The 21366-nt window shown below is 30.7% G+C and overlaps 1 protein-coding gene across 1 annotated transcript in view; it reads left to right on the top strand.

Moving 5' to 3' along the window:
* Window positions 1–21366, top strand: part of LOC115882945 (retinoblastoma-like protein 1) — a 45891-nt gene that overhangs the window by 1582 nt on the left and 22943 nt on the right. The window contains exons 5-11 of the mRNA XM_030901213.1: window positions 46–123; window positions 202–245; window positions 7143–7294; window positions 9365–9560; window positions 10583–10786; window positions 10844–10991; window positions 14712–14831. Of these exons, the coding sequence (XP_030757073.1) occupies window positions 46–123; window positions 202–245; window positions 7143–7294; window positions 9365–9560; window positions 10583–10786; window positions 10844–10991; window positions 14712–14831 (942 nt within the window). The remainder of the gene's footprint in view (window positions 1–45; window positions 124–201; window positions 246–7142; window positions 7295–9364; window positions 9561–10582; window positions 10787–10843; window positions 10992–14711; window positions 14832–21366) is intronic.

Here is a 21366-nt window from a genome sequence, read left to right as displayed (position 1 = left end):
TATATAATTTGTAGTTGAATTGTTTATGAAATTAATTATTTACAGCTGAGCACAAAAGGCTTATATCAGAGAAGGAACTGATTTCTACATTTTCAATGAAAAATCTTCCCAGGTGTGACTCAGGTAAGTTTACTTTTGATTAATAAAAATTATGAAAAAATTTATTTAATTTTATTGTTTATTATGTTTGTTTTTTTTAAGGTGAGGCATCAATTCCAGAGTCGCCAAGAAATTCTTCAGGACCTGTAAGTATTTAATTATTTTTAAATATTATTATTTAAGAAATTTCTAAATATTAAGTGTTTATTCTGAAAATGCAATATCAAAATCTTGTGTAAAACACTCTGTATTCAATTGTTTTTGGCCACTTCCTGTTTCACCGGAAATGACTACACCTTTTGGTTTTTAAATGGCACCCACGGCATGTTTATAGTTTATTTGATAGAAAATGACACTCTGAATACAATCACATATCACATGTCAGCTTTTGACATTTTCGCTTAAAAAATCGTATTTTAAATTTTAATTGAGAGTGCCATGACTGTGTTAAAAACAGTAATTTTTAATCAAGAAGCCTTAGAAAAATAGGTTTGATTATATATTGTTTTTCATGTCTTGTTCTGGCCAGTTAAAAGATGCACAAATCATATTTTTAATCATATTTAAATTTTTCAAATGGATCAAGGGTGGCTGATTAGCATATATTTGGAAAAAGTATTTTTTTACAAATAATTTGGTCCCGCGCACTTCGTATTTCGAGTCAAATTGTCGTTATGAACCGCATGTTACAATTTCAAGTAAACCATATGCAAAAATGTGAAAAGTTGACATATGATATATGTCATTCCATTCAGGGTGCAGCCCAATGACATCGAAATAAATTAGACCCGGCGACTTACATTTTGGCGAAATCCATCATTGCTTTAGAAAATTGCATGTATGCCAAATTTCCACTACCGGCCGCATTTAAAATGAAATCTTACCTACGTATACGTACGGGGATAGCTAACCCACATTGTAAACCAGGAATTCCATAATTCCAAATATAGATTACGTCATAGAATATTTTAAACTGATAATAATTAAAGGTAGTAAAGTTAATAAGTAAAGGTTTAAATCTTCTGTAATTATAATTTTTAGAAATTAAGAAATTTAACATAAAACAATCGACAACGTCGCAACGCCAGCTGATGCCGAAAACGTACGCATTTTACTATCTTCACTCCTAAATTTAGGCAGCCAACAAAACATCCAGTTCGAATTCGTTCATAAATTGCTCTACGGCGTTGCCAATGTGTTGTAGTTTTTCGAAATGTTTTACGAGGTGATTTGCAGATATTTTAGTGTTTTGTGGTATCGTTTTTAGTGATTTTATTGATAAACAATAAGACAATAGTGCGAACTTGCTTAATTTGCAAAAATAGAGACGATTTAAACCTAGAAGTTTCATTTCGAAGGTGAGTAAGGCTATGTTACATCAGTGCGGTGCCGAAAGGTAAAATAGAGAAAAATCTTTGGAAATATGTATTAGTAAATCACACAGTTTTGGAATGTACCGTTATAAGTAATGAATTACATTAAGTTAGTTTCGTCACGTTTGGTTTTATTGAATATTTTGCTCATAATTTTTAATTATTAAAACCAAGTATACAAATGCGATTAATTTGTTGAAAAAGATATATAAAAAAATATATATATAAAAAATATATATATTCAAAAAAAATATATAAAAAAATTAAAAAAAAAAAGATATATAAAAAAATTAAAAATAAAAGATATATAAAAAAATTAAAGATGCCACAATTACGAAAAATGTTCATAAGCGAAATACCATATAATCGAGAAAAAAAAAACATCGTCAGCGATGGCTATGAAATGAAGATCGCTGTCATTTTATATGTAAAAATTATATAGAATATCATCGATATTCATTTCTAAGCCAGCTGGAGGCCTTTTTTTTTTTCTATCATACCCCAATTGTTATTAAGTTTTTAGTTATTAAAGATAATTCCGTCTCCATCCTCATTATATTCCATTGAATATATACATGCAAGGCAAGTATCCAGGCTCTGTCAAGTCTCATTGCCAAGTCCTTCTAGAATGTCATTTATTCCTTCTTCTCAAGGCTGTTCCATGTCCATTCCATTCCATCCACCTTCATTCTTTCAAGTCACCTCCACCATTACTCCTGGTGTCATTTTACACCGTTTTCTGTGTATTTTATATGCTGTGTATTTTGTTTATTATACTACTCGTCTCTCGTTCCATCTGTGTCCTGTGTGTTCTGGTCCAGTGTCCATCCGTTCTGTCTGTGTGTGTCTCGTGTCTCATTTCCATTCCTGTGTCAGCTCATGTCGTGGTCTGTGGGTCCTCCTGTGTGGGTCCTGTGTGGCGATCCACTGTCATTTGTCTCATCCAGTCATTTCCTTTCCTATGTGTGTCTCTGTGTCATGCGTTCCGTTCCTTCCACTGTGTCCATGTCACCTCTGATTCGTTTATGGGGTCCTGTGTGGTCCTGTCCATTCCATCATTTATCAGTGTCCCATGGTCTTCTCGGTGGTGTCATTCCATTCATGTGTGTGTCTCATCCTGTGTCTGTCTCGATCGATGTGTGTCTCATGTGGTCATGTGGATCTATGCCTCTGTGTTCGTGTCTGTGTGTCTGTCTGTCTGGTCCTCTCTCAGTGATTCTGTAGTTCAAGTCCTGTGTGTCTTGTGTGATTCTCGGTGTGGGATGGTCTGTCCTAAGTCATTGTGTCTCATGTCTCTGTTCATGCCTTATATTTGTGTGCCACTGTGTGTGTCTGTGATCCGGCTGTGTGGTCAGTCTCGTGTCTCGTCTCCTGTGATTCCTCAGTCATGTAGTTTCCATTTGTATTTCCACTGTGTGTGTCCGGTCTCTCATGTGTCCTCCATGCCTCCTGTGTCCTCAGACTCTCATTCCAGTTTCGTGTGTCTCTGGTCCTCCTGTTGTCTCCTTTCCATCTCATGTGTGTCTCAAGTCCATATGTGTCTCATCTGTGTGTGTGGCTCATCCGGTGTGATCATTCCATAAGTTGTTCTCGGTCCCTGTCTGCTTTCAAGCCAACACTGTTTTTTTCGATGGTGGATCTTGTGTATGTCTCTCTGTCTCTCATATGTATATATATATATATGTATATGTGTGTATGTGTATGTGTATATATGTATGTATGTATGTATATGTGTATATGTATGTATATATGTATGTATGTATGTATGTATATATGTATATGTGTGTTATGTATATGTATGTCTCTAGATCTATATGCATGTGGGATTGACACCTCTCATGGGACATAGGGTAGGGAGAGATGAAAGTGAATTTGTATGACTTGATTGATTTCTAAACCCTCCATTTGTTCTTTCAATACAAACTTCCATCAACAAAAATCCTTGAAACCTTCATATCGTATGAAAGGCACCACCCTGTACACTTTGAATCTGTGTATACATATTAGTATATAGTAATATTTTATATTAAAAAATTAAACTGTAAATATATATGTACTTACATATTGTGACGGAATAGGTATCCTAACAAGATCATAGTTCTTATCTCGTTATATGCAGGATCCTGATATCTTAATGTTAATTTCCTAGGTGATGTTGAAACAACTGAAAGACCACAAATCGCGACATAAATGGCTGTGAAAATCATCAGATTTTAAATATTTTCTTCAATTCCTTATAAAAAAATCAGCTGTTCTTGAGTTCTCTTTTGCTCGACTTTTTAATATTATGCTATGAATAAATCCTAACAGAGAAAACCATTTAATTTTTCTCTCACTATCTTTTAGAAATCTGAAATAAAATATTTATCTTAGTAATAGAAAACGTAAATAGGCATTATTTTACAAATGTAAACATACCAATTATAATTTATGTAAACATACAAATTATTTGTATTCATAATTAAATACAAATATACGATTTTAAATCGGACAATATTGTAACAAAAATATAAACATTACTTCTTATAATATACATAATATATTATATTCACAAAATTATATTATAAAACAAATAAACAAATTTTAACAAATATGGTAAATATTTTAGGTAAATAAAACGAGATGTTGTATTACCACAGAACAGTACTTACTTTTGAAATGACGATGTTTAAATTCTTTTATTCTCACACATTTTGCCAGTGTAGACCCATTTTAAATGCTAATTTTGGTCTTTTATATAAAATGAAACAATTATACATTAATAGTTTATTAATAGTTAAGAAATATGGAAAAATAAAAGCACGGCAAACAGCTGATCATGCCAATCAGCTGTTTATCGACAGTATTGACACTGTTGACCGCGTCCAATTCCCCTACTATAGAAAATACTATAACAACAGAGCGGCGTTGTCAGATTAAAAATTAATCCTAACGGCTGATGAAAAATGACGAAATTTACAAATATTTCAAGTTTATTTTTCTTGTAATCTTGACTGAATCTTAATAAGTACTAAATAAAATTATAAATGTCGAAATTTTGAAAAGTAGTAAGCTAATTATATTATTATTTTCTTAAGATTTCCCCAAAGTATACGTATACAAAATTAAAAATAAACAAAAGCGGAGAAATACTGGGCAACATACCAAACAATAACAATAGGATGTTGGCATTCGCATAAAATGTAAACAGTTCCCCTGTGGTGCAGCCACACTATCCTAAAAACGGCGTATCGGCGTAACGGCGTAATGACCTTGAATAGATTTCCAGTAATTCTATTGGCTGAAACATTCATCTGTCAGAAATTTTATCTGTCAAATTCATCTGTCAAAAATTTCAGCCGATAGAATTACTGGAAATCTATTCAAGGTCGTTACGCCGTTACGCTGATACGCCGTTTCTAGGGCAGTATGGATGCACCCTCAGAGTCATTTTCTATTGAACAAAGTAGAAATATACCGAGGGTGCCATTTAAAAATAAAAAGTTGTAGTCATTTCCGGTGAAACAGGAAGTGTCGAAAGACAATTGAATACGTCAATCAATCCTAATTTATGTCATATACTAACATACCAAATCTCGTTTTTTCGTCTGAAAAGATAAAAAAGTTATGGGGTGTGAGCCACTAGACACACCTGGTATATGCCGTAGTATCGGTATTTAGTGTGAAAAACGGTGTGAACTTGTCTTAAAATTGACAACCGATGATATTTTATATGTCAATTTATAAGGTCATCAATCGTCAGTTCTAAGACAACTTGCCGCCGTTTATTTTTTCGAATGTATGGTACCATACATTATATGGTACAATGTATTTACATCAATGTAGGTATAGTCCGTGCAATGATAGAATTCTCATAGTGACAGCACTGACAGCATTTTAATTCAAAGATAAATAATTGTTTTCTGTCAGTTTTGTCAGATATCGTCTGTCGAAATCGTTTCTTCTGTCATTTGACAGGGATTACATGAAGTATGTATAGAGAAGCGACAAAACGAATCCCGCCTAAAAATTTGGAGTGGGAGGTAAACATGCTAACTGTCACCTCAACGTGTTTTCGGAAGACGGCCAGCGTTGCCATTGTTAATGATAAGTCCTGAAATCTTACTATTTTTTTATTTGTGTAAATAATCTTTTTTTGAATTAATTAATCTATATTTTATCCTTACCTTATAATGGTACTTAAAGAAAGAAACTATTAACTTATTAAAACTTAAAATAGATGCAGGTTGTTAGCGTTTAATTATTAAAAACAGCCTTTGGCAAAATTAATAAATTGCCCCTTGTGCAAAGGGGGTTTAAATTAAAAGCCTTGTTATATAAATGAATAAATGAATTAGAAAAAATATTTACTTAATTCTAATTTTGAGAATATTAGTACTGGGCCATCAGTTTCACAAAAACTGTATAGTCTATTGAACAAAGAACATTTGGAACACCCATGTCCTCAATTTCCAAAGACTATGCTCTAAAACTCTTTATCAGGCTGAAAATATTCTATACTATAAAATATACGAATAGGGACCTCAAAATAAAACAAAAAGGTAAGAAAACTATTAGAAAATTAAATATTTTATCGCATATATAATTTAATAGCGGCGCTAATTTGAGTTGTGTTATCTTTAAAAGTAATATGGTTTTTTATGTAAAATATGATTTTTTAATATATAGAGTGAGTCTTAAATAAGTGCAAATATTTTCAGGGCTGGTAGACCTCGAAAAATGAAGCATATTTTCTTTTTCATTTCATTATTAAGTCCATAATAACCGAGATACTTTGAAAATTAAAAAAAAAACAATTTTGGTTACATTTTTAGAACCGCTGAATCTTTTCTGGGTTTTCTTGCTTGTAAATTTAATCTACCACCTCTGTTTTCATTATATAAAGATATTATGTTTTTTAATCATCTGCTGATGCACTGCGGAAGTAAAGTATTTTATTGTATTGTGGTGAATTAGTGTTTTATTTTGCTGTTTTAATACCCCAGTTCCAACCCCCAACTGTAATCATGTTATTTACTTTTTAGTTTGGTTTAGTGCTTGTGATAACAGCTAATAAATATTCGAATTTTTCTTAAAATTGTTTTACTTAAAAACACACTTTCAAATATTAATTTCGAAACAAACAATATTATCAGATACGATTTGAAAATGTCTCTCTAAAAGGAATAGGTTAGAAAATGGTCGAACGCGGTAAATCCACAAATCTACTTCAATATACTTTTTACTGAACACATGTTTTTTCAGTGTACAGCTTTTCTTATTTCTTTTGCCTTCATTGAATTTCTCTCAGTGTAGCTATAAACATAAACTACTATAAACATGCTATCTGTCACGTACGCCAATTTGAAGGTCACAAAACTTGGTCCCCCCTACTTCAATAGTGCCGACGGTTTTTGTCGCTTCTCTCCGTTTGTTCTTCTCTGGTATGTATGTATAGTCTGTCCAATGAGTCAGGAAAGACAGAGGCCCGCGCAATTCGAAAAATGACAGAAATACTATTTAATTGTGAATTACAATAACAGACAGTATTGTCACTATCGGGCGTCTGTCAGGGTTCCTCTCTTTGGACAAACATAGATATCTGTTGCAGGTGATGTACAATTTTGTAAATTTTAATGGAGACAAAATTGGAAAATGTAAAGTAATATATTTTTTTCTGTTTTCTTTTAGGTTACACCTGGAACTCCTCTAACTGGTAGAAAATATTTAGGGCCTAGGGAAAGCAACACTGATATATCTTCAACCGATAAAGTGCCAAAACTACAAGCCCTAATAACTGACAGATCACCTGCACCAAGCGAAAATTTAACCCGTCTTTTTGAGTAAGTTTATAATTATGTTTTATAACTATTTATTTAATATTTATTAACTATTTTGTATCAATAAGTCGGTGTTTTACTATAGATATAAACTTATTGATTTTTTTTTTTATTTTTCAAATTGCAGTATGTGGTGTTGGTTGTTGCTCTGCTATATTAATATGCCCAGAAAGATGGGTAACATGTTCTGAATACCTATTTGTTCTCATTTTTTTTCTAAATGTTCTCAAAAATTTCATTTATCTGCAGAATGATAATAGCCTAAGAGCTGACGACATATTTAGAGAACATATTTTAGGCAAGCTAGAATAACTAAAAATGTATAGTTTATTAACTGGTGAACCCAGAATCCTAAGTCTGGCTGGGGGGTTGGGGGTATTTCGCTACTGCGCAACCCATAACATTTGCAAAAAAATAAATCCAAAAAACATTCTTTAGGCAACTTGAAATTTGTTTATTCTTAAATTTTAGCATCTATTTAACCTAGAAATAAGTATGCCAGACTTTTTTTTTCGGGTTTAAAGTGTAACCCGACCATTCCAAATATGTTTAATTATTATACCTGGAAAACATACTTTAGGAATTCTAAAATTTTTACAGCGTGTTTATTAGATGATATTAAAAAATATGTGTTAATTGCCAGACGAATTCAATGGGATTTAATACTTGCCAGACGCGAATAAAGATTTTAAATGAGCGCGATAAGAAAGTCTTATGAGTATCTATAAGCGCGAGAAAGATAGTTTATTGAGACCCGGTCGGCAGCCCATGCGGCTGACGTAACAGCATTTTGGAGTCGTAAATACTTAAAAAAAGTAACTAATATTGAATAAATAAAAAGAAACATTTTTTAATAAAAATGTATGATTGAAATCCTTTCAATAAGAAGACTTTTTAATTTAAGTATTTTGTATCTGAAAGAATAAAAAGACGAATAATTATTTAAAAATTAGTATAATATAAAATAATTTTTTTTCAAACGTCACAAAAGTATAATTATTATTATACTTTTGTGACATATTATATTATTATTAATTTTTGTGACCTGATTGACAATATAAAAAAGTAATTTTAACGCCTGCATTTAAATTTTAAACCATGTTGTTGGCGCACTTTTAAAAATTCTTTGCATTTTTGTAGTCTACCTTCATCAAAACAATAACTTTGTCACTAGTAACTTTTTTACAAACTACACAACTTAAATGTTTTTTATCCATTGTGATTTAGTAGTTAGTAGCGAAATTAGTAGTTACTAAAATATTTATTTGCAGTAATAATTCTAAACTATTTACACTATGCACGTCCAATATTTAATTTATAAATACATATTTATACATGGTAACTTAATTCCAACAAAATAATCTCTGAATTAAAAGCCTGCAAATAATTGAAATGAAACCGAAAAAAAATTGTTTTTATGAAAATTTGAAGTACTCCAAAATACTGTTACGTCAGCCGCATTGGCTGCCGACGGGTCTCAATAAACTATCTTTCTCGCGCTTATAGATATTCATAAGACTTTTTTGTCTGGCAAGTATTAAATCCCATTGAATTCGTCTGGCAATTAACACATATTTTTTAATATCATCTAATAATAAACACGCTGTAAAAATCTTAGAATGCCTAAAGTATGTTTTCCATGCGTAATAATTAAACATATTTGGAATGGTCTGGTTACACTTTAAACCCGAAAAAAAAGTCTGGCACATTTATTTCTAGGTTAAATAGATGCTAAAATTTAAGAATAAACAAATTTCAAGTTGCCTAAAGAATGTTTTTTTGGATTTATTTTTTTGCAAATGTTATGGGTTGCGCAGTAGCGAAATACCCCCGACCCCCCAGCCAGACTTAGGATGGTGGGTTCACAAGTTATTAAACTTTATTTTTTTTTGTTATTCTAACTTGCCTAAAATATGTTCTCTAAATATGTCGCCAGCTCTCCGGCTATAAGAAAAAACGAGAAAATTCAGAATAAAATTTAAAAAAAGGGAAAATTGAATTACTTTTCAACTCTATGCTTAATTTTTTAGTTAGTCATAAATTAGTTGTAACCAATATGATTTCTATTCTCAGGTCCTTTGAAAAGAATCCTGCTGAAAAAATTGAAAGTGTTATTTCAAGAATCAGGGACAAATTCGTTGAAGGATATTTGACAGTGCATGTGTCAAAAGAGGACGCTCAAAGCAAATTTGATTTTGCTGTTACATTATTCTACAAATATATAGAACTTATAATCAATAGGGAACGTAATATTTCTGCAGACATAGCGGTAAGATTTGTTTAGAAAATGTTATGAAAAATATATACAGGGTGGCGTCTTTCCTACGCTGCGGAAGTTCTAAGGAGAACGACAGTTCATTAAAATTAAAACAGTTATTGAAACTAAAACATAGCTGTCAAATTTGTTTAATTTTAACTAGTTTGATGTGTTATTTTTTTTGGGAGACAGGCTGTAGAACTCTATTCCGGGTGCGTCTCAAAAGTGGCTCACATCTATAACTTTTTTATTTTTCTAGATAAAAAAAATAAGATTTGGTAAGTTAGTGTGTCACATAACTTAGGATTTTAACTCTTGGAAAAGAACTTCTTGATTAAAAATTAGTGTTTTTAACACAACAATTTAAAATAGGTTTTTTTTTAAAGCGAAAAGCGAAAAGAAATATGTCAAAAGTTGATATATATCATTCTATTTTCTATGGAATAACGTAAAAATATACCAAGGGTGACATTTAAAAATTAAAAGTTGTAGTCATTTTCGGTGAAACAGGAAGTGATCTAAGACAATTGCATACATCAATCAATTCTAATTTATGTCATATACTTGACTTGAGTTTATAATCATCTGCTGATGATGCAATGTAAAATTACAGCTACTATTACAATGTAATTCCAGTGTAAAAGTAAAAGTGTTTTGGTGTATTGTGGTGATTTAGTGTTTTTATTTTGCTACTATATACTAACGTACCAAATCTCCTCTATTTATCTCAAAAAATAAAAAAATTGTAGGGGTGAGCCACTTTTGAGACGCACCCGGTATATTTTAAAAAACTTTTTTTTATAAAATGTTTTCAATTAGTCTACATATATGCTCCTAAAATTTCTTAGAGCTTACGTATGAGAGCCTGGACCTGGACAATAATGATCACAGCAGAACGTGGACGTTTCATTATTATTATAAGTAATAATTAAAAACAAAAAGTCGAATTTTCTAATTAATATTTTTTAGAAAAACAAAATTTGCATCATATAAAATTAATGTGTGATAGAACTGAATTATTTCTTATATTTTAGATGGTTATTGAAAAAGATATATTTTATGAATGCACATTGGCCGGTTGCCTAGAAATGGTTTTGTACTGTCACAATTTCGCCAAACCCTTTCCATGGATATTAAAAGTGTTGAAAATTGAAGCAATACAATTTGTAAAAATTATAGAGCTAATTGTTAGGTGTAAGGATAATTTATTTAGAGACCTGATTAAGCATTTGAACAGGGTAATGTATTGGGTATTTGAAATATGTGATATTTTTTTATATTGATGTTTATTTCAGATAGAGGAAACTGTAATTGAGTCTCTGGCTTGGGCATCTGACAGTCCTATTTGGCAAGCGATTGAAAAATCTGGCCAGCCGATACCAAAATTTGAAGATATAGCATTACCGGGACAACTTCTTTATAATGATATATCTAATGACCAAGGTAAGTACCATAGACTTAAAATAAAATATAGACTACACTATTTACATCTCAACGCGGTCAAACAATCTTTTTTATACACATGTTTACTTCTGGGTACAGTCGACCGAGCCTTCCTCATCCAGCCTATGTTGTCACGTCTTTAATATTATCAATATTTTTTTTTCTTGTTATACACATATATTGAGATATAAATACTACAGTTTAATAAAGTAAGTTTTAATATTCCATAGATGTATTAAATAGTCCTTATACTACTAAATTATAAGTCGGATACTGTTTAAAAAGCATAAGTTCTTTACAATATGACAACACCGATTAGAGGCGAGGGAGCCTATTCATTCATTTATTACCTTGTGGTACGCGTCGCACGTGTGCGGTGAAACTTTGTTGCCGCTATGTCCCCGGCTGTATTAACGCATTTCTTAGCTTGTAGCCCTTAAGTGTTTATTCTATTGACTTTTTCTGTTAGAACTATAAATATGGTTCGCCAGTGCCAAATGTGCAAGAAAGTTGACTTAAATAATCCATTTAAAGTCTTGAAACGACTTTGGACCGGTAGGCAACTCTCGATTTACCCATTGGGAGTCAGTAGCGTTGTTGTAGAAAGGCGCTTATTTAGATAATATTTTAGTAAAAATGTAAAATGTGAATTTTCTTTACATTACATTATTTACTTACATTGTAACAAAATCATAATTAATTCCCTGTTAATAATTAATAATGTTTTTATTAAAAATATATTCGGTTTATTCTAAAATTATCTTCAAAATCTTAAATAATATACAAAATTTTAAAATGATATTACATTATGAAACAATATTTTTTAATATACCGGGTCTCGTCTCAAAGTGGCTCACCCCTATAACTTTTTATTTTTCAGATAAAAAAAGAAATTTTTATGTTAGTAGGTATATGATGACATAAATTAGGATTTGATATTGACGTATTCAATTGTTTTTGGTCTCTTCCTGTTCACCGAAATGATTACATCTTTTGATTTTAAAGGCACCCTCGGTATATTGCTACTTTATTCGATAAAAAATACTCCTGAATAGAATGACATATCATATGTCAACTTTTGACATTATCGTTTAAAAAACAAATCGTATTTTAAATTTCAATCCAGATTACCATGGTGTTGTTAAAAACACTAAGTTTTTATCAAGGAGCCTTGAAAAATAGTTTTGATCGTCTAATAGGTTTCGTATCTTGTCTAGGCCAGTTAAAGATGTACAAATCGTATTTTTAATCATACATATGTCAATTTTTAAATGAAACAGGGTGACTCATTAGCATATTTGGAAGCATTTTTTTATGAATATATTGATACCACACACTTGGTATTTCAGTCAAATTGTCGTTATGAACCGCGTGTTACAATTACAATTAAACCATATGCGAAAAATGCATCAAAAGTTGACATATGATATGTCATTCTATTCAGAGTGTCATTTTCTATTGAATAAGTAGAAATACCGAGGGTGCCGTTTAAGAATTAAAAGTTAGTCATTTCCGGTGAAGAAGGTAACCAAAAACAATTGAATGCGTCAATCAATCCTAATTTATGTCATATACTAACATACTAAATCTTGTGTTTTTATTTGAAAATATAAAAATTATGGGATGAACCCTTTGGAGGACTTTCGGTATAATAAAGACAGTACCGAGTTAAATAAATGTAGTTTTCATTTTATCACTTCCTATCACCTTCCTGGCTTTAATGGAACAGATTTATGTTTTTCTCTAATTTACATAATAAGACATCACTTAGCAGAAAAAAAATTACAACAATCATATTTTTTTTTTTTTTTTATTTTTCTATTATATCTGTGGAATAGATCCTGTTTTGATTAATATTAGGGGTTGCAAATGTTTGACTAAAATTAATAATTTATTATTAATTTCAAAAAATTACGTAATTTCGATTATAAAATTTCTTCTGTAACGTGTATTTTATTATTTTTATCCTTTTGGACTCTAAGACGTTTTTCCTAAACTTTTATTTAAAAAACCTGTGCTAAATGTAATAAAATATAAAAAGTTTAAATACGATATATTTTTAATTTAATTATAACTTCATTAAAATAAAAAATTACCCGGCTATGTTACGGAGAGTTCAGGTGTACTTAGAAACGAAAGACAGTGTTGTGTTTCTCGGCAGAGTCGTCAGGGAACGACCGTTACGACAGAGACAACCTATCTATCGCTCGTGTCGCACTCGTTGTAACCTAAAACAATAACAAGACATTGTCTGACCGCATGTTCCAGCTATTTATGAATGAGATGTTCAGTCTATATTTTATTTTAAGTCCATGGTAAGTACCATATGATCGATATATCCAAAAATTAAATTGTTCAAATGTCATACAATATTGGGCTACAACTTTTGATTAGTAGCTGTCATGGAATTGAGCGATTAAAAGATTATTGTAAATATTTTTTTTCAAATGGAAACTAATTTTTATATTTCACTACTGAAAAGGATTTTCAGTATGTTACTTTTTAGATATACATATTCCTATACCTAAAATAAATCGTTTTTAAGTTATTTAAGGTTTTGTTTTAAAGCGTATATTTTGATAATTTTAAGCCTATAACTTTAATCGCCCAATTCCATGACAGCTACAGCGAATGTTAAATGATATTCGAACAATTTAATATTTGAAATAGATATCCACATGTTTTCTCTTTATGGCACAGTGGCTGTGATGTACTAAATTTGACGTTTAGGCTATACAAAAATAGTTTGACAGGCAGTTTTTTTCCTCCTAATATTTTAATTTTTTTTTTCAAAAATGGTTAATCTGGTTTGGTTTAGAGAGTTTGATATCAAAATTTGATGAATTTTGATTTTTTTTTTTTATTTTTTATTTTAATGAAGCTAATTAAAGATAAAAGCTATATTTTATATTTATTAAAATTTTTTTTTGTTTAAAAATTAAACTAATAAATCTTAGAAGACTTCAAAAAAGTTAAAAACAAAATACGTTATAGAAATTTTATAATAAAAAAAAAAAAAAAAAAAAAAAAAAAAATTATTAATTTTAGTCAAGCATTGCAACTAATGTCAAAACCGGATCTATTCCACAGATATAGAATCGGCGACAGGGAAAAAAAATATGATTGTTATTTTTTTTTTTTTTTTTTTTTATTTATTTAAATTAGAGAAAACATAAATGTTCCGTGTAAGGAAAGACGATGGATAAAATGAAACTTCGACTGTTAACCGACCGGGTGAAGTCAAAAACTCATCCAATTTTGCTCTTTTCAAATAAAATACAGACTGGTGATATATGACATAAACCGTGATGTTTGCGATGGATGTTTCACCGGAGATGGCACTACTTATTCGATAAAGCCGACACTCTGTAGAATGACATATCATATGTCAGCTTTTGCTATATCTTACGCGGTTGCTTCTGGTGTCGCTAAAAAAACAAATATATGATCACCTATTGAAAAATTGTTTTTATATCATGATTAAAAAAATATCCACATGTTTTCTCTTTATGGCGCAGTGGCTGTGGTAATCACTAAATTTGACGTTTAGGCTATACAAAAATAGTTTGACAGGCAGTTTTTTTCCTCCTAATATTTTATTTTTTCTCAAAAATGGTTAATCTCTGGTTTGGTTTAGAGTGTTTGATATCAAAATTCATCAAATTTTGATATCAAACTCTAAACCCAACCTAACCAAACATCATTTTTTGTTTGTTTTAGAGCCTCTTTCCCCTGGTGTAGTATCAGCAACTGACTGTTTCCAATCACCAATGAACCAGATAGCAAAGAATCTATTTCCATCAGGTGGACAGTCGATTTTGCAAAAGCCTACACATTTTTGTAAGTATTATTCACTAGTAGTGGGAACTATCGAATGAATACTGTCGAAACATTCGATAGTTGCAATTCATTCGAATAATTTGATAGCTAGTAAGAAAACATTCGTTGAAAACTATTCGAATAAAAATTATCGAATAGACGCTTCATCTGCCTTGAAATATTATATTCTAGTAATTCGGCAGCAAAAACCATTCATTTATAAAATTCATTCATTTATGAAATTCATTTATTCGTCAGGATCGATTATAATAAAATATTAACTGGATTTTAGTTGTCGCCCGGCAACGTAGGTTTGTTTCCCAGAAACCCGACAGCGGTCGGTGGCAATGCTATGAAAGAAGGCGGCATCTTTGATTTTTTGCGGAGTAGATAAAAATAAGGACACATTATTTTTTTATTGGTGCTAGTATTTTACAAAACTACATTATGAAAGGCGCTGTTGCTATATATTGGTATTAGCAAAGTATTATTGTTTGGCGTTAGTTAGTTAGGGATAGTATGTCTATATATTTGCATTTTTATTAATATTCTGTTGTTACACTGCAATAATACTTGTTATTTTGGATGTGAGGAAAATGATTTTTAATCTTTTAAGCAAAGACTGGTTTAATAAATAATAATAATAACAGTAATTTCAAAATTAAAAAAAAAAAACAAAATTTAAAATCATTAATATGAACATTTTTTTTAAGTAGTGGCAAAATATAAACAACAAATTAAATGTCAAAAATTATTTATATTAGATCCCCAAAAATGTATAGACTCTAAATTTTTTTGGCAGCTTGATTTGTTTTTTTAAATAATAATTACAGAACTAATTTGTTATATTAACAACAAATTTTAAAATCATGAAATATCAACATTTATTAATTTTCTAAGCATGCAGTATAATGGAAGAAAAATATAAATAAAAAATTAGAAATCAAAATTATTTACATATATTAGGTGCTTTATATAGTCTGTCCAACGAGAAGATCCTTGACAGTGATAGATGTGTCTGTCATTTTAATTTTAAAGTAGTTTATTTTATTTTACAAAGAAATAAGTTGGTACAACTGGAACGCATAGCAGAAAATATTTAAAATTTGATTGACAAGATGACAAGTGATTACTTCAAAATATTGTGAAAAAAGTGTATAAAACTGAAAAATGTAATCGAGTTATTTTATTTAATAAAAACGGTATGTGTTAATACAAAACAAACAAAGACAAGACACTACATACCAAAAAGAACTATTATTTACTTTCAAGCTTTATGAAACTACTGCATTTATTTATATTTATCAATATAACATGTACAAATTTCGTTGTAATATTCCACAGGAATAAATAAAACAACATATTTTTTTTTGTTTTGTAAATGCTATTTTATTAATAATAACACCTACCAAATTTTATACCTTAAGGTTGATTAATTAACTAATCTTAATTTTTTAAAAAACCAGTACCATTTGACATTATTTTTCTGCAGTACTAAATCCATTATTTACCTATCGTTTGATGTCGATATTTTACAGCTGCTCCAGTTTTTAGTATGTGTGTAGTTTGATCCTTCTACCATATACGAGATGCGCTTATCTACGACGAAATGGTATACAAACTTTATAGATGGCAACTTCATTGGTGTATAAGACTTTCTGCTAGGGCAGCGACTATTAACCATAAACTGTGCTCTGGGTCTACAGTTAATTTTCACTCGATTTTCCTCCACTTGACTTCAAAGACACAAAACACACGTAATAATACGAATCAAAATGCATCATTTTACAAAACGCAGGGTATTTAACAAAGTTGACACAAAATTACCAACCTATAATTTGGCAGACTTTGACAAGCGTCAAAAAGCTAAAAATCTAAAAGCGAGTTCATACGCATCGGCGTTCGTTTGTCGTTCATCGTTCCGTCAAACCAATAAAATTGAAATATGCTCTGTCATTTTTTAAATAAACCAATAAAACTGGTTAAAAACAACAAGACACGACGCATGACGGATTTATATTTAAACCCATCCATATATAATATACTAACTACCACATAAAGATAACTTAAAAATTATTAGAAACTTTTTTTAGTAAAATAAATAGATTGGTATGGGACGTCATCTGCTTTTCTTCTGTCATCGTCTGTCGAAATCTTACCTGAGAAAAAAAACAGAGTATATTACTATTTAAAAATAATATTATTTACTTTTACTGGCATTTACTTTAAAAAATAAATGAAATATTTCTTCGCAAAAAAACTACATGCCAGAGAATTAGCATAAAAATACAACTTATCGTTAACTTTTTTTAAAATTGGCACGTGTAAAACTTTCAATTGAATTTTCTCACCCCATAGCTTGAGTTCGATAACCCCATTTACTTAACCACATTACTTAAATATGATTATTAAGTTCAACTAATTCATATTATTAAAACATCTAAAATACAAATATCTATTTTTTAAAAATTAATTGTAAGTTCATCTCATCTCTCTTAAAAAGTGCTACTTCTCAAATTTTCCATTAAAAAATAGACCATATACCATATAAAATTAAATAATTGAAAGATCCCGCTACGGAAAATCACAAAAATTTTCGGAAAAATGGTGACCACCTGCACACGCACACACTCGTCAATTAAAAAAAAACTACTATTTTAGTATTTTAAATATTTTAATAAACGCAAAAATAGCACAGTATTTATACGGCGAAGTTATAGAAATTTGGAAGAACTAATAATGCACTGACGCACACAAAAATCAAACGGATACTAAATTTCATTTATCAAAAGCATTCGATAGTCGTGGCTCAACGATAACCATTCAGTGGCACGGCGAGGTTGTCACGTATGCTCTAGTATACAAATGAATGAATGATTTTATTGGAATAAAACCATTCGATAGTTGAAATCATTCATTCAGTAACCATTCGATAGTCTAATTCATTCGATAGTTCCCATCGCTATTATTCACTTTAAATTATGCACATACAGTCGGATTTTGGTATGTGAGCTTGAAAATGCTATGAAAATTCTGAAATAAGGGAGTAAAATTGCATTTTTTTTCCTATATATACCGTCCTGGCAACGCTTACTTTTGGGTCGAGTATTTACATGTGTGGAAATAAATCGCATAGGGATCTTATTAAGTCGGAGTGAAGGCGCGACGATGTGCTGTTGCGGCGGTGCCACATTTCTCCGGTACGCATTTCCCTATCAAGTAAGTAAAATCACAATCGCAAACGGCTTATTTTTAAAGACTTTTTCTTCGAAATGATAACTAGATAAAATTATTAGATATGTTTCTAAGCATCAGAAATGGGATTATAAAGATATCATTAAAGTGTCCATGTTTATTATAACGAGAAAACGTCAGTAATCACGATAAGTTAAAAACTCAACTTTTTTAACACGCAACGCGCGATAACTCAAGAACTACTTTAGATATTAAAACTTTTATTTGAGGTACGTATCTTTTACAAGATGTTTAAATAAGAAAAAATTCAACCAATTTTTTTTTTTTTTTTTTTAAAAATTTAATAAAAACCGTCCATTTTGCATTGTAATTTTCAGCAATCATTCTTAACTTTTTATTTATAAAAGATTTTCACACATACTGTCTGTGAAGAAAATACAGCAGAAATATTAAAGTTTTTAAAAAAAACTACAATCAATTGCTCCAAAAAAGTCTATGGTCATTTTAAAGAAAATCTACAAAATAAAGTAGTTATTTTTATGCCCACATTAATTTACAATCAGTTATTTCTAATGGATTTCGAGATATCGATTTTTGAATTCTAATAGTTCTAATAGCTGACCACTGTCGAACACAACTCAATTCCACTTATTTTTACCAAAAAGTGTTTTTTTTTTTTTTTTTTTTATTTAAAAAATTACAAGCTATAAGGGAGAATTGCAACGACTCGTTAATAGATAAACAAAGTATCACGAGACGTAATTAAATCGTGAAGCTGAACGTATGATGTACACCTTTTCCTAGAAATTTAAGTACTGATTGGGTCGACCAGTCGATTGCGACAAATCTGCTATATTCTTTTCCACGTCTCTTAACAATGTGCTACACGTTTTCTCGGTTTATTTCATACGTTTGGCAACGTTTTTACTGTTCTGTCTTTGTTCAGTTCATTAACCAACCCTTTTTTTTAGGGTAGAATGGTGGGAGAGGGGTTAATCACTTCGACCTACAGATCCATTGTGTCTCCCTTTCTTGAATCATAACTCATCATACAGTCCCAGGGCTTTGACAAAGCCAGTATCTGGGACGGTTTTATAGAAGGGTAGTTCTCCATCTCCATCAGTCGTACTTAAAATTCATGGCACGAATAGTTGTCGTCTCGGCACTCAGTGATGATGTGTACTGGTGTTTCCCATCTTTCCCACAGAATCTGCATTCGCCGTTTCTTCTTTGTAAATAAATAATTCGAAAAGTGCTCGGACACGTCGATTTTGTTTTTCAGGGAGGCTTATTTTTTTTGGTATTTGCACTCTCTTTGCTTGCACCCCTTTGACGGGGTAGCTATCACCCTTAAAATTTTAAATGGAATAGGGGGTCGAGTGATACCTTGTTTTAAAGGTCTTTTGAGTCTTTTTATATCTGTAGAGTTTGAAGTCTCTATTGCAATTCGCGTTGAATGGTACGCCACTACTTTTTAAATAAAATTAATATTATTTTTGAAATACCCATTCGATTTACAACATATTTTATTTCTTGGCTTTTTTTGTCCGACGCACCGTTTTCGCGTAAAAAAATAAAAACCATTTTCATGCATGACCAAATCGCTAAAATGTTATCATAAATTTTAATGGCAAAATTTGTAAAACGGCAAATTTAAGTTTAAAAAGATTTTTTATTTTCCAAAAACTTCTTTCTATGAACATACTACGAACTAAAATGCCCAAAAACCTAAATTGTCGTTTTTCAAGTTTTACCATTAAAATTTACCATTTTAGCGATTTGGTCATGTATGAAAATGCCGAATGGTTTTTATTTTTTTAAGCGAAAACGGTGCAATAATATTCAATTCAATAAGGGTTGTTTAAGTACCGTAGGGTGGTATACAGTGGTGTAATAGATGTTAAAAAAGATCGATTTTTTTTCTTGAAAGTTTAACACCCTGTATTTTGAAAACGACGCATTTCCGACCATCAGTTTTGGCGAGATCTACCTACCTTTAAATTTTGATACAATAGTTTCGGAACACCCTGTATTTTTAAATCTACGAAAACTTAGGGATATTTTAAATTAATTTCAGACTCAAGAAGAAAAACTAAAGAAAACTTTAATAATGTTGTTTTACATATTTTAAGATTTTAAAATTGACTAAAGTAACAGACTTTTTTAGTATTTGCGAAACCCCTTTAACGTCAAATTCTGAGTTGAATAAAAATCAAGATCATGAACAACTGCCTTCCTGTTCAACTTCAAGCAATATTAGTTTAAGTGAAAATAACAGCAATGAGGAAAAATTAGTCCGACCTGGGGGCCCCAAGGGTAGCCTATAGCCCCGGGCCCCCTAGGACCTTAATCCGGCACTGACATCTAATCTGTAAAGGACACGTATAAACTACTACACAATCGTTTAGATTTTGTAAAAAAATCACATTTATCTGTTTGTAGTTATTCTGAAAATTAACTGTTTTATTTTATGTTACTTTAGTCTCATTTGTACCTACAATAAATTAATAATATAGGTAATACGGATTTAAAATGAATTTTGGCTGTCTGTACTCGACGGTACATAATACCGTATGATCGAAAAAAAAACGGCGTCCAGTTGGCTTGGAAATGACGATCGATGACATTCCCCATATAATTTTACATGTAAAATGACAGCGATCTTCATTTCATAGCCATCGTTGACGCCGTATTTATTCGATCATACGGTATTTTGATTTAAGTCATTTTGCTGTCTTAACTCGCAGATCATCATGATTTAAATAAAAAATAAAGACTTAAGATCTAATGAATTAGACTTTATGTTGAATTGACTTAAGATTTATAACATTTTGATTTTAGAAATGACTTAAAAGACTTAAGAATTAAATCGTTTTCAAACTGACTTATTTCAGCTGTGATTACCTATACCCATGCATATTTTCTGCCAGAAGAAAAATAAAACTTACCAGTGTGGGGCATGATTTGTATGCAACCTGAAAAAGAAAATGATTATTTATTAACCCCAAACTAAAAAAGAAATTTTAAAAAATATGTTATTTGTCAGTTAATACAAAATAAAATCGGCGTTATATGGATCTTTGAACAGGGCCGGCGGAAGGGCTGGGCGACCCGGGTTACCGCCCGGGGCGCCGGATGCGAGGGGCGCCACGACAGCAACTAAAACATTTAAAAACAGTAATCTAAACAAATAGTAACGAATAACCAGATCAATAATTAATCGATCCTATCAATTTTCACATTAAAATATCAGCAGTTACCACACAACATAGGGAAAATATCTGACTAAACATTATAAACATTAGGTACTATATCCCTTAGACCTATCCTATTATAGTTTACTGAAACTATGCTCAAAAAA

Source organism: Sitophilus oryzae, unplaced genomic scaffold (assembly GCF_002938485.1).
Source record: "Sitophilus oryzae breed Bouriz unplaced genomic scaffold, Soryzae_2.0 scaffold_1801_pilon_pilon, whole genome shotgun sequence".
In the NCBI taxonomy this organism is placed as follows: Eukaryota; Metazoa; Arthropoda; class Insecta; order Coleoptera; family Curculionidae; genus Sitophilus; species Sitophilus oryzae.
This window is presented reverse-complemented; position numbering and strand designations above follow the sequence as displayed.